This window comes from Hirundo rustica, chromosome 22 (assembly GCF_015227805.2).
Source record: "Hirundo rustica isolate bHirRus1 chromosome 22, bHirRus1.pri.v3, whole genome shotgun sequence".
NCBI classification, from domain to species: domain Eukaryota; kingdom Metazoa; phylum Chordata; class Aves; order Passeriformes; family Hirundinidae; genus Hirundo; species Hirundo rustica.
Window position 1 is genome coordinate 3,330,999 of NC_053471.1, and position 13,689 is coordinate 3,344,687.

The window sequence follows — 13,689 nt, forward strand, 5'->3', positions numbered from 1 at the left end:
CCATCATCAAAGCTATTTTGGGAAATAATAAGTTTCTAATTTTGGATCTTTAATTAGATTTTAATTTCCTTTTTTTTTTTTTTTCGTAATTTAAAACTACTAAGAGAAAGGGATTGAGGCACAATTCATTTCCTAAAGTTTCATTTCATCCCAGTTTTGAGGTTTCCAGCAAAGGCTTGGCCCCTTGACTGGGAGCTGGCACATCCCAGTTGGGTCAGGAATGCCCCGTCCTTGTGCCTTTTCCTCTGGCTGATATTGCTGGGTTGCTGGGACACTCTGTGCTCCTTCCAGGCAAAAGCTCAGAGAAATCAAATTCTGCTCTGAGAGATGGAAATCCATTTTAATGGATCCAGCTGTTCCCCAGTAAGGATAGGAGGAGGCATGGGAAAGGGGAGAAAATCTTCCAAGGTATCTTCAGGGGATTTCAGGAAGACTTGAGAGTAGTAAGGAGAGTTTTTAGAGTGAGGTTTTTAACTTACCCATGAGGCCACAGCCAACTTTAGGACACATTTTTTTAAATAACCATGTGGTAACGTAGAAATTCTCTTAGTCAGTAAATTAAAAAAATTCCAGCTCTGACAGTGCAGCAACTCAACCAGTCTATTATTAAAGTTAGATTGAGTAAGAAACATCGTTTGGAATTTGCCTTAGCAGCTAAATGTGTTCTTGGAAGGTTCAAATCAGCTTTAACCTGAATTTTTTATGATTAAAAAAAAAAAAAGTGCCGGTACTTTAAAGCCGAGTTCCTTTTTGCTGAAGCTTTACTTTTATTCAAGTGCAATGAGGAAGTTTTGCATATACGGTACTGGGATTGCACACTCAGGTTATCTGGTTACATACATAATTCTCCCATTTGCAAACACAGTTTGCAGCACATACTGATGCAAATTAGGTATGAAACTGGGCATTTATCTTGATTAGAATTCAGTTTCTTTATATACTTACAGAACTTTATCTCATTCGGGGATGGCTGCAGAGATGATGGGGAAAGAATTTCAAAAATTGCACTTATTCTCCTCGTGGGTTTTTTCTTGGCCCTCTGGGCATTCATTAAGGAAAACAGACCTTTCCACTGATCTTCCAAGTGCCCAGCACCCAGCTTGGGTTGCAAACACTGCTGGAAACTCTGTCAGAAAAAACTGTCCCTTGCAAAAGCCACTGTACTGTTTCATTGAATAAATGCTAAATTTTCTCTGTTTTACAACATCCAGATGGATTGATCCAGATGGATGTAAGGACTAGATGCCACTTGACAAGGACTCAATCCTTTTGACTCTTGGAGAGCTGGCTGTACCCAGGATCCAGATCAGACCTGAGGTTTTGGGGGATCCAGGCTACTCTTGTTGATGTTTTCCAGCAGATTTACCCCATTTCTGTCCCCAAAAGCTGCCTGGGGACTCTGCACGCCAAACCCTCTGCTCCTGCAGAGCCCCGTCCCTGCAGTCCCTGCATGTGTGGGATGGTGATGTGCTCACGTCAAGCCTCTCCTGGAGCCATCCCTGCAGCTCTAGAGAACGGGAGCCCATTTCTCTCCTTTTTACTGCATTTTGAAGCAGGGCTCTGCAGTGCCACTGGTGCTGCACAAGGACATCCCGAAGTTCAAATAACTGCCCCAAACTCTCAGCTCGTTCAGCCAAAAGCCTGAATTTAGGCAAATATCAGAGTATTCAGCAAACTGTGCAGGGCTGTTTTCCTTGTGGCTCATGATTTTCTCTGACTTCCCCCTTAGCCAGAGTCCCCGCTCACCGTCCTGGCTCCTCACTGTGCTTCCCACACCCCCTCCTGTTTCTGTGAGCCTCCCACCCCACTGCCATGGGGCTCCTGCCCAGCTCCTAAACCCCTTTGTGAACTTCTCCAGGTATAAGAGGCTCAGGTGACAACTCACAGCACGGCTGCCTGCAGATTTGGGATGCAGGGATGGATTACAGAGGCGCAGCCACGTTGGGCCATGGTCTCCAAAGCATCCCCTGCTATGGGGCTTGGAGCAACCTGGTGCAGTGGAAGGTGTCCCTGCCCACGGCAGGGGGTTGGAATGAGACGATCTTTAAGGTCCTTTCCAACACAAATCGCTCTGTGATTCGGTAATTTCACTTCAGTGAGGACGAAGCCATCTGCACGGCTGCCACGGGCAGGGTGGCAGCTCTGCAGGCTTGCTGCAGCCCTGGCAAACACACAAGTGGATCCCTCTGAGGGATGGATAAGGCACAGGGAAACATCCGCGCTCCCTCTAGCAGTCGCCAGCGAAGGGATGATACCAATAATTCTCGATTTTTCACCCTGGGTTTGTGCCACGCGAACCGCCAGCGTAAGAGCTCTCGCACTAGTACTGCTGCAGTGGTGACAGCGCTCAGGTGGCTCCTTCCCCCCGCCCCAAAAATCCTTCCAGGGGGATTTTTGGAGCCCATTTTCCTCCACCTGCTGCAAGCAGCTGCCGGGCACGGCTACGCTCAGGCTGAACCTGAGCGCAGCTAGCCGAACGGTTCTTCATCAGTGGCCTTTTGAGCTCACCGCCACTGCAGCATCCCCGCAGCACCCCTGAACTTCCCGGGGCGTTGCGGGAGGGTCTCGCTCACAGCGCGGCGCGGGCACCGCAGGGTCCCCGGTCCCGGGGGGGACCCACACGGGAGGGACCCGCACGGGAGGGATCCGGAGGGATCCGGAGGGACCCGCACGGGAGGGATCCGGAGGAATACGGAGGGACCCGCACGGGAGGGATCCGGAGGGATCCGGAGGGACCCGCACGGGAGGGATCCGGAGGGACCCGCACGGGAGGGAGCCGCCCCGCCGCAGCCGCGCTCCCACCGCGGATGCCCTCGGCAGAGACGCGATCGCCTCCGTCTCGGCCCTGCCCGGGCTGCCGGGGGGGGCAACAGGTAGGGGGTACCCCCAGCCCCCCGCACAACTTGCTCCCCCTCGCACCCCCTCTGCACAGACTCCCGCCGCTTTCCTTTGCACACCCCCCCTTGCAGAACCTCTCTCCCCTCGCACAGCTCCGCTCCCTCTGCACCCCTTCGCACAGATCCCCTTCGCCTCATCCACCTCCCCTCCTCAGAGCCCCCCTCCCCGCCCTTTGTCCCCCCGAGCCGAGCCCCCCTCGCACCCTCCCAGCCCCCTCCCCTCGCACCGCCCCTCGCACCGCCCACTCCCCTCTCGCTGCTCCCCTTCGGGCAGCCCCTCGCCCCCTCCCTTGCCCGGCACAGCCCCCTGCCCGCCCCCCCCCCTCCCCTCGCCGCTCCCTCTCTCACCTCTCTCTCTCCTCCTCTTCCTCCCTCCCCCCAGGCCAAAATCCTGCACATGATGGACGACAACAAGCAGCTGGCGCTGCGCATCGACGGGGCGCTGCAGGCGGCGGGCCAGGAGGTGACGGCGCTGCGCGCCGAGCTGGCGGCCACCGGCCGGCGCCTGGCCGAGCTGGGCAGCGACCCGGCCATGGAGCACGGCCCGCACGGCGCGCAAGGTGGGTCCCGCCGCGGGCAGGGGGCGAGGGGGCGAGGGGCAGCCGGCGAGGATCCCTCCCGGCCGCTGCCTCCGCTCGGTCTCATTGTTCATTGTTTATTTTTTTTTTTTGGGGGGGGAGCGGGTGCCCGGCGCGTCCCGTCGGGCCGTGGTCGCGGGTTGCCCGCTGGGTTCGGAGCGGGTTCGTTCCCAGCCGCGGCCGCTGCCGGCGCCTCGCTGGGCTCCGGCAGCCCCGGCATGAGGAGGGTCCCTCCCTCCCCAAATACTCGCTGTCCCCCAACATCCTCCCGCCGCCGCCACCACCGTCACCGCCCCCTCCGTTGCCATCCCCTCGCCGCACCCCTCTCCGAGGTCCCCCCCAGCGGCCGGCTCTCCCCGGTAATCCCGCGCCCTCAGCCGGTTTCGTAATTCGGTAGGAAAGCAGCCATGTTACCGCCGCGATCCGCGCTCCGCGCTCCGGCCCCGCCGCTCCCCCGCTGCTCCGCCCGGCCCGGGGCTCGGGGGCTGCGGGGCTCGGTCCGGGCACGGGGAGCCCACCCCTAAAACCCGCACCCCCGGCACGGTCGGGGTTAAGCTCGCACAGCCCCAGTGCGATGCGCACACCCCCTCTGCACCCCCCCATCCCTGAAAAGTTGTCTCCGTGCTTCGGGGCCCGGCGTGGAAAACGGGGTGCAGGGGGGGGGGGGGGGGAAGAGACTTTGTGTGAAGGTTGGGGAACTGAGCCCGAATCGCTCCCGGAGTACTCGTGGTGCTCTCGGCAGGCTGAAATTCAGTTTCTTGGTAATTAAAGTGTGTTGCCATCACTGATACGTTTGTGTTTGAATGCTTTTGTATTTGAGCGTTTATATTTCCCAAATAATTACAGGCTTGCATGACAGTTTACCCCGAGCAGCCTTGGTGTCGGAACAGAAATAGTGCGAGCCCTCCCCTTTCCCGATAACTGAATTTACACTTGTGTGATAAAAACGTCAGTAGCTGTTATTTACTCGTTACTTATTTACTGTATCTCTTCTTAGGGGTGGTTCGGCGCTATTTTAAATAACAGCAGCATTTTGGTGAAGCTTTTTAAAGGTAGCGTAGCGTTTGGCGGGGCATAGGTGCTGCCGGCAGGATGTAACCATGAAATTAACAGAATCACAGAACACTTAAGGGTTGTAAAGGATCGTAAAGATCGTCTTGGTTCAACCCCTCCCTGCCATAGCTGGAACCGATGCGATTGCATCGCCGGTGCGGTGTTGTTCATGGCAAACTGATTTAGAGGGGTTAATTAGTGGTTTTATTCCACCCAGCTTGTATTTCACTGTTTTGGTAGTGGGGGTGTGGGGTGCGAATTCCACTTACTCAGCTGAGCTTCCTGGTTGCGGTGGGGATGTGGGAAGTGAAGTTACCTGTGTGGCCGGGGATTTTCTGAAATGCTGTGCAGAGGATCCTGTTGGCATCATCTCAGCCACCCTCTGCTGTACACCACAGCCAGGCTACCGAGGCTCTTGCTTTTATAACAATCTGCTGAAAGGGCAGAAGGAGGATGCCAGCCTCCATCCTCCCCTGTGGAGCAGGGGCATCAGGAATGCAGATGGTGACACGCCGTACAGGGCATGCATGTGGAAATGCAGGCTTCCAGCCAGGAGAGCAGGTAAAACCCTTCGGCTGCTCGTGCTCACACTGATTTCTGTGTTCGCGTTCAGGGCTTGGTTTCGTTTCCTCTCCAGGACACTTCTGGGGAGATGCACATTTCTGCAGCGTGTCCTGGCAAGGGACAGGGGTGTGTGTTCTCTGAGGTTAGGGCTTTTGCTTTTTTTTTTTTTTTTTTTCTTTTCCAATCTGTTGAGTGATGAAAAACCTCCTCTTTGTGTTCCTTTACTATCAGCATGCTGGAAAACAGTTGGTGCCCTGTAAAGGTGCCAAAGAAATGCGCTGCATTCCCCAAAGCCTGCGTGTTTCTGCTTAATAACTGATTACACGTGCTTTGGAGTTGTGGAGTCCCTGTGACAGGGGGAAAAGAGTGGCCCCACCCTCGGCTGGGTGGGAGAGTTGTACCTGCAGCGACTGCTGAAGTTGCTGGAGGGTTTGGTCCATCTTCCCACTCTCTAAGCTGGGAAATGTGGCTCGGCGTGCTGATGATGAGGAGTTAGGAGCAAGGACGCTGCTGCAGCAAGGTGTGACTGCATGGCCTTGTGGCTGTGGATGAGTCTTTGTCTTTCCCCATGAATTTAATAAGCTGTTATTAAAACTGTGATATATCCAGCCCTGTACTGCTGGTGTTGTAAGAGAAGCAAACCATTTAAGTGTAAAATTGTATCTAAAGAGTGTTTTGTCTGCCATGCTTGGGAAGGGAGAGGGGGAGAGTACTTGATCTCTACAAAACCCACTAAGTAGATTCACTCAGCTTTGTGTTTCCTTCCTAAGTTTGGTACTATTGTTTATATGCCGCCATAAATGCTCTCCTACATCACTCTGTGTTTGTGTAGACAGGCCCAAGATATCTATAGTGAGCCGTATGCTTTTCCTCAAGGATTTTGAGACGACGTTCAGAAGGATGGGGTGAAAACAAGAATCTCTGAATAGCTCTGCTGTTGTGTGTCTCCTAAGTAGGCGGGCTGCCAAGCTGTTTGATTTATGCAAATATATTAAAGGCAGGCAGGAGGATGGGGAATAGGGTGGCAGCCTGCAAGTGCAGATTTGGGGTGTGCTGGTGGTGCTCGGGTGGCAGGTGGATGTGTGGTGGGGTCTGCTTTGGTCCAGGAGGAAAAGCACGTGGTGGAATCATCAGGTCCCTTTGCTTATAGAATCCCAGAATGGTTTGGCTTTAAAAATCATCCAGTTCCAACCCCCTGCCACAGGCAGGGATATCTTCCACTATGCCAGGGTGCTCCAATCCCTGTCCAGCCTGGCCTTGGAGACCCCCAGGGATCCAGGGGCAGCCACAGGTTCTCTAGGCAAGCCCATGCCACGGCCTCCCCACCCTCACAGGGGAGAATTCCTTCCATGTGGTGGGAAGGAGCTCATGATCACAGTGCTGCAGGCAGCTGTTGCAGGTCAGTCCCAAGTTGTGTGGAAGGAGGTGAATGTGTGTCTCTGTGCCACGCTCAGTCAGTAATTAATACTGAGTTTGTCAGATGTGTTATTTGCGTAATTATGGTGCAGCTTGAGACAGCTGGAGGTAATAACTCTGCCCCTTTTTTGGCACTCTGAGACTTTTCTCCACTACAATGTGCTATTTTTGCCAAGGCAAGGTACGTTGTGAGGGCCTCTTTTCCATAATTTTAATCAAAACTGGAACTGCTAAGAGGGGGAGCAGGATGGTGGCTGTGCGCAGGTAGGCAGGACTGGAACTTGCACATTTTTACAGTCCTCGGTGTGACTGTTAATCATTCAAACCTCTCAGCCCTGGCAGTCTCTTTTAACTGGTGAGTTTGCTGGGAGAAGTATTTTGGCTGCAGCCTCTGTCTAAACTTGGATGCAGATCAGGGTGGAAATCAATACTTCATGTCCCCAGCTCTTAGCACGGCAATTACAGGCAGCGCTCGGTAACATCTCTGCAGCCGTGTGTCAGCACCCTCGTGTTGGAATCCTTGTTTGAATTAGTATTGGTTAAATTGATTGTGAGCAGGAGATGTGCCCAGTGGTCTGGGATGGGATGCTGGTGATGAGGAGGGGATGCAGCAGAGCATGGCTCTGGCAGGTCCATGCTTAACTGTGGCCCCTGTCCGTGCTGGCTGCACCTCTGGGCTTTTGGCTTCATGGCTTTGCCCAGCCTACATCTGTATTTTCAGTAATTTGGTAAAAAGCAGTATCTGTGTGGAAATCTGAAGTCTGACTCGCCGTGCTGCATCAGGCGTTGGGTCCGTTCAGCCCGGTGTTTTTGCTTTAGTCTCCTTCCCACATTAAACGGAAAACACCTTAATTAATTACTGCTGGTAAAGTGCTTGAAGATGTAACGTGCAATCAATTGCTAAGTGTTATTAATAACACCTCGCTCAGCGTTTGGCTTGTCTCATTTCTGGTTTCAGAGTGGTGGTGGCACACTGTGATCGCCATGTCCTGCCCCGTGGCAGGATTGGCGAGGGTTGGTGGCGTTTGCAGTGGATGCTGCCAAAATTCAGCTGGGAATGGGGCAGGAGCTGCACCCTGCTCCTGGAATGAAGGGTTCCTCCTTGCTGCACAGTTATCTCTGGCACGTGCAGCGTAAGAAAGATTTCACTTGTGTCTTGGTACGTGGTGATGCCAAGGGGCCAGGAGGACCTTTCTGCTCATGACAGCCTAAAACAGGGTTTTCTCTTTTTCCCTTTGATCTCAGTATCTTTTATAGCTGCAATGCAAAGACTTTGACTTTTGCCCAGAAGGCAATCAGTTACCTCTGTGCTGTTGCTATTTTGTGAGTAATCATCTCAGGCTGTTGAAAATGTACCATTTTCATCTCTTCAGAAATCTTCCCTGCTATTTGTTCTTCCAGAGCTGGAGAGCTGATACTGTAAAGAAGCCTGAGGAATTTGGATACTGCTGCCCAGTCGGGTATCGGGAGCGTTTTTGTACCATGCTTATCACAAAATCAAGGTCTTGCTGTACTACTACACTCTCTAATAATTTCCTACTTTGTTTCCCTTTGTCTTGTGTAGTTCTGGGAGCAGCTAGTTTCATGCTCTAAAACAATTGCCTGAGCTGGGAAATAAATCTGTGCTTAGCAGTGTTCCCATGGTTGCTTTAGACACAGGGACCTCGCTGCTGCTAACACTCCGGATCCCTGCTACATCTTCGTCTTTGAAGATGTTAATTTAAATCTTTTCTGGAGCTTTCCTATTCAAAAGCCTCATCTGGCATGGTTAGCATAATATTTAGATTGTCATTGCTTTAGGCTTTGTCCGAGGGAGTTATAATGAAGCTCCTAAGGATGAGTAAGCTCAAGTAAACTGAAGTTGAAGGAGGACTTAATGCAGAGCTTTTGACTCACCAGTTTGAAGTGTAACCATGAAAATGGTGTTAAATTTGCAGGTGGGGAGAGGGACGTAGAAATAAGTCCCAGTCTTAAGTTGGGGAAGATTAAGTGTGATTTTTGTGGGTTGTGTTCAGGCACTCTCAGATAATTACTGTTGGGGCTGGGTGTCATCCAAGAGGACAATCTGTCCTCGCATTACTTAGTCTTTTTCCTCCAGATACATCAGGGGACTTGGTGTGCTCTGCCCCTGGGACTGAGTATGGAATTCTCTGAGATGCCAAAAGAGGCTTTACAGCCTTGGGCAGGGGCTCCTGGCCCAGCCTTGGGGTGCAAACCCCTTTCCTGAGTGGTGCCTACTCCTCTCCATGCTTCAAGTACATCACTGTACACCAGGCACTGAGCACGAGCACGATGTAGAGCAAAACTTGAGTCTCCAGCTTGTTAAAATTCAATCCTCACAGTTCCTCATTGCCAGCAAAGCGTGAGATCAGCGCGCTGGTCCTGACGCAGCATCTGCAGAACCCCGTGCTCGTGCTGCGGCGTGCAGAGCGGGGCAGCAGCTACGCAGAAAACCCTGGGGAATCAGTCACCCAGAGGCCTCAGTTTTTCAGGATACATCCTCACCCATGGGGTGCTGAAGGCTCAGGGGTTTGCTTCTTGTTGCTTTGCAACCTCTTCCTGATTTTCATTTCTGTGTTGTTTCACTTGAGTCTTTACGGGTGGTGTTTTTGGGTATTGAGATGGATTTTGTGGAACCTCCAGCTAGATTATTTTGGGTGTTTGGAAATGCGTCCCATGGTAGCAGGAGGTGGGATGGGTTTAGCTTTTTTTAAGGAACAAGAAGCAGTCTCACCAGAATATGGAAGTGGAAAAACTGCTTTTGAAAATTTTGAAGCCTTTTCTGCAGTCAGCTTGTCTGCAGGAGTTGTAAAGGTGAGGAGGATCTCTTCCCAAGGTTCTCCTTCTGCACCCACAGCCAAGGTGGGTAATTGGAGGTGTGGCGGTGAAGGTTTGGAGGTGTCTCCCCAGAGCAAGAGGCTGAGGTTGGGTGATGGGGCTGTGATCTGAGGGGACCTGAGATAGCTGAGGCTCTCCAGGAGGACCATGTGTCTCTGCAGTGGTATTGATCATGATTGACACTGGCTGGGGGCCACAACTCCCAGGGATATCCCGATAGCCCTCAGTCCATAACCTGATAAATTGCTGATTCCCCAGTCTTGTTAGTGCTGTCCTTCCCCAAATCCCTGCAAGGAGCCTCTGGGATGGGGACAGAGCTGACCACAGGGGATGCAGACTGGCTGTTCCCACCCGGACTCAGTGTGAGTGGCTTTTGGGTCAGATTTCTGGTTTTCAGCTGGGCTTGATAAAGTGATGTGTCTGTGTCTAAAAATTACTGAACTGCAAAGACCTCTGCCTTGGAGTGCAGAAGATGAGCTGCAGCAGAGAGATGTTTTTGCACAGAGCAATTAGTGAGAAATGGGGTTTTGTCGTGAGGATTTCTGACACTTGCTAGGTGGGAGAGCTGCAATGGGCAGGGCCATGTTTGCACAGAGGAATGGAAAAAGCTCTTTTGCTGTTGCTTTTCAGATACGTGGTCAGCCACAGATTTTAAGTACATGAGGCTAGAATTTGCTTTCAGATCGCTTGGACAATGGGAAAGGAGCAGGGATGCCTGCAGAAGGGTGAAGAGAGTGTGGTGGCATCCTGGATCTCCTGTTGGCACCCAACAGACTCAGAGTTTGGGAGAGGATCACCCTTACTTTGAAGACAGAAGAGGGACTGAGCGATGCTCTGCAGTCATGTGATCCAGGTCTGGGCTCACCCCAGTCATGGAGAATCATCCTTGTCCCTCATTGCTTCTGCAAATCTTTCTTCTGGAAGGAGCATCTCTTCTGAGGGCATCTGTAAATCCATTTCTCATCCTTTTTGGTCCTTCTGACTCACGTATTTTCATGCCACTTCTTCCTCTAAATTAAGATTTCACAGGTTTTAGAGGCTGTATCTGGGAACTGAACCTTTGGCTTTATCTGACAGGGGTCTAATGTGTCACAGCCTTTGCTGCTGCTGTCCTGTGCCATCTCTTTGTTGTCTCACTTCGCTGGGTGGCATCTGGGGGAGAATCCCAAATCTCTCCATCATCACCTTTGCCTCAGTGGGGAGTTAAATCACCTTTGGGCAGAAAGTAGTGTGTATTGGAGGTGGGGGAAATTGTTGTTTGGTGTGAATATGTGGGATGTAAAGAGAGTAAAGGAGCACAATGGTGTCCTGATGCCTATCTGCAGCCTTTTCTCTGACTCTCTTTTGCAGCAGCAATCAAACCTGGAGAGCTGACATGCCTGGGAAGTAGTTTTTTGCAGGAAAGGTGAAACAGAGCTTGTACCTCTGCTCCAGCAGATTGAGCCCATTGACCATGTTTGAAACCGAGAACCTAAAACTTGAATCTTTTGAGTTTCCTTTGCCTTTTAATTCTTATCAAATCATGGCATTTGCAGAAGTGGACTCTCATCACTCTTTAATTTCAGCCAGAACATGAACTTGCCAACTCTTCCCTACAGCCCTACTGTACAGCTGGAGAGTTTTCCAGTGGTGAGTGTGCACGGCACAGAGATGATGAAGGCTGGCAGAGCACCCACACTGCTCCAGCCTGGTTCTTTTAACTGAACTGTCCATCATCCTCCTTGGAAATTAACTGGGAAAAGTGCCATGGGATTACTGTTGGCCATCATCAACTGAGTGGGCGTCCCAGAACTGGGACTAGGAAGCAGTGATGCCACAGCTAATTCACCAGTAACAGCTTCCTTACAGCAGAATATCCCAAAATGCTTCGCTTTGGCCTCATCTGCTTTTTCAGGGGTGCACAGGAGTATCCCATAACCTTTAGGGATGATTTAAAAGGTATTTGTAAGATTCTGCTTTTGTTCCTTGCTTGGTTTGAGTGGTCTCTGCCCTCCCATCATAAAATGGTATTTCTTTCAGGATGTTTCCAATTGTTGTAAGAGATGGTCGTGGGTCGAAATTTGCTGCAGGCGCACAAGCACAGGAAGTGTTTGCCTGTTTTCCAGGGAGATTTGCTCTTTTAGGGGTGGAAAGCAAAGCAAATTGATCTGAGGAATAGATTAGAAGAAGTTGCTTTTGATCCTAGAGATTTAGATCGTCTAGACGCTCTGTTAAGCTCCAGGAGGGGGAAAATAACGTTAGAAGAAACCTGGAGGACTGCACTAAAGGTTCTAGTGGACCATACTGAGATTTTCAGTAGGAAAATCTCCAAATGCAGCTGCATTTTGAAGAGCAGCTGTCCTGTGAGGTAGAAGGCAGGAGGGCAGAGGCAGGGCTGCCAGAGGAGACCCTGGGGGATCCGTTTGCATCTTGGAGCCCTGTCCCTCTGCAGTGTTTCACTCCTCAGCAAGGGTGTGAGGATGAGCAGAGCCCAGTTCAGAGATACTTGTTGGGCTTTTGATTCTCCCTTGAAGCTCAACAGCGTCTTTGTGTGATTTTGTGCAACAGCAGCAGAGTCAGAAAACAGATCCCTCATCCTGTGATGGTAAAATATTCTCTCTCTGTGTGTTCATCATTGTTTGTTCTAGCCTTAAATGCACCCAATTATTTGCTTTTATGTTAGTCAATTATTGCATTATCTGCTCCAGCAAAACCTGTTGTTTCATCCACTGCAGATTCTTAACATTAATTCCTTGACCTTTTATATCCCCTGTAGTATATCCAGAGCTGCTAAATGGCTTTGCCCAAATTTGTCATTTTTTTCCTGCCGAAGTGATGGCTCAGGCAGGAGCGGGGGAACCATTTCAGGTGGAGACAGACACGGTGTGCTCCCCCACCACATTTGCATCGAGTAATTGAATCTGCAAAGATCGTTTTTGTCATCCTTGGGAAGGGAGCTTGTTTTAAAGCCACGCAGGGTTTGCTCAAATGAGCTTTAGTTTCCTGCATGATCTCCTTTCGTGGTCAAGAGAGGTCCAGAACTGACAGCTCAGGGTGAGAGGGTTGATTAATGGGGTTCTTAAATTTCCATGAAAAGCAGAGGGAGGTGGTGAGGCCAAAGCTATGCAGCTCCTGTGGGGGAAAAAAAAACCCTACTTTAAAAATATAAAGCTCATAGAGAAACCACAGGAAGGCCACCTATTTAGTGAAAAAGCTGTATTTAATATCAAAAAACTTCTGGTTTAGGGTAGCACATTGTAATACAAGCAAAGACCTTTTCAAGATTTATTAACTAGAAGGTACCCAGGCAGTTGTGTTGGATTCCTGCAAGGCCCTGCTGTGCTGATGCTGCTGTGCACGGATGCTTTTGGTGGGTTGTCGCAGCTGCTGGGTGAGGCAGGACTGGGACTGGGCACAGAGGAGCTGAGTTGAGTGGGTTGTCACCAGCTGGTGCCCTTGTGGGCATTGTCCCCAGCGCTGTCTGCCCCAGGTTGGGAGCTGCTGCGTGCACAGGCATCAAAGGAGAGAACGGGGTGAACAGGGCGTGCTGGAACAGGGCTCATGAGCTGCCACCTTGCCCTGCTTGCCCATGTTCTCCTGCCCTTGTCATTGCCTGGCTTCCCTCCAGCTCTGGGACTCGCTCACGCTCCCAGGAGTTGCTGACAAGCTGCTGGAGTCCTGCTGGAGTTGTGTGAGGTTCAGCAGCGGCCGTGGCTCTGGGAGGAGCGTGTGGCCCTGGGCAGCTGCCACAGGCGCTCCGAGTGCGGCACCAACAATCTGCTGTTCCTTTCAGGCAGGGCAGACCTTCAAAAAAAGCACTTTGCGTTTTGCCACCTTTGCAGAAGTCCTTTTTCTGTGCTTTTCCTCCTTGGACGTGCATAATTCCCAGGGTATTTTGGTAAATGATGTAATTTAACACATCTCCTGTGCCCTGCTTATCGCTGTCGTTTCTGAGTGCACTCATTAGGGACCGGTTTGATTTTGGGCATAATTCCTCTGACAGGCACATTTACTGAACATCTTTGATTCAGCATTTCACGTGTGGCAGGATTTAATGGAAAGCACTTTACTAAAGAGCTTTGAATACCTTGTAGGTTCCTTAAAGTTTTTTTTTTTCCCCATTTAAATGGAGCTATATTATCTTGGGCTAGGGTTGTTTTTTTGGGGTTTTTTTTTGATGCTGTTGTGGTTTATGGACTGAAGTGCTTCCTCTGCTGTCAGGGTTGGACTGCTGTGGACCGGGGTGACTGTAGGAAATAGCCTGATGCAAAATCTGGATGTATGACTACAATTACATTTGTTTTATTTTGGCTGGGGAAAGATGCATAAAGAAGCCCTGAGAGCTCTACCTGTTAATTAGCGTG

At 51.0% G+C, this 13,689-nt stretch overlaps 1 protein-coding gene across 1 annotated transcript in view; it reads left to right on the forward strand.

The window, feature by feature from the left end:
• Nucleotides 1-3,389: 3,389 nt before the first annotated feature.
• The window catches only part of LOC120762376 (kazrin-like), an 84,949-nt gene continuing 74,649 nt past the window's right edge, over nucleotides 3,390-13,689 (forward strand). The window contains exon 1 of the mRNA XM_040084728.1: nucleotides 3,390-3,457. Within this exon, the coding sequence (XP_039940662.1) occupies nucleotides 3,430-3,457 (28 nt within the window). The 5' untranslated portion in view covers nucleotides 3,390-3,429. The remainder of the gene's footprint in view (nucleotides 3,458-13,689) is intronic.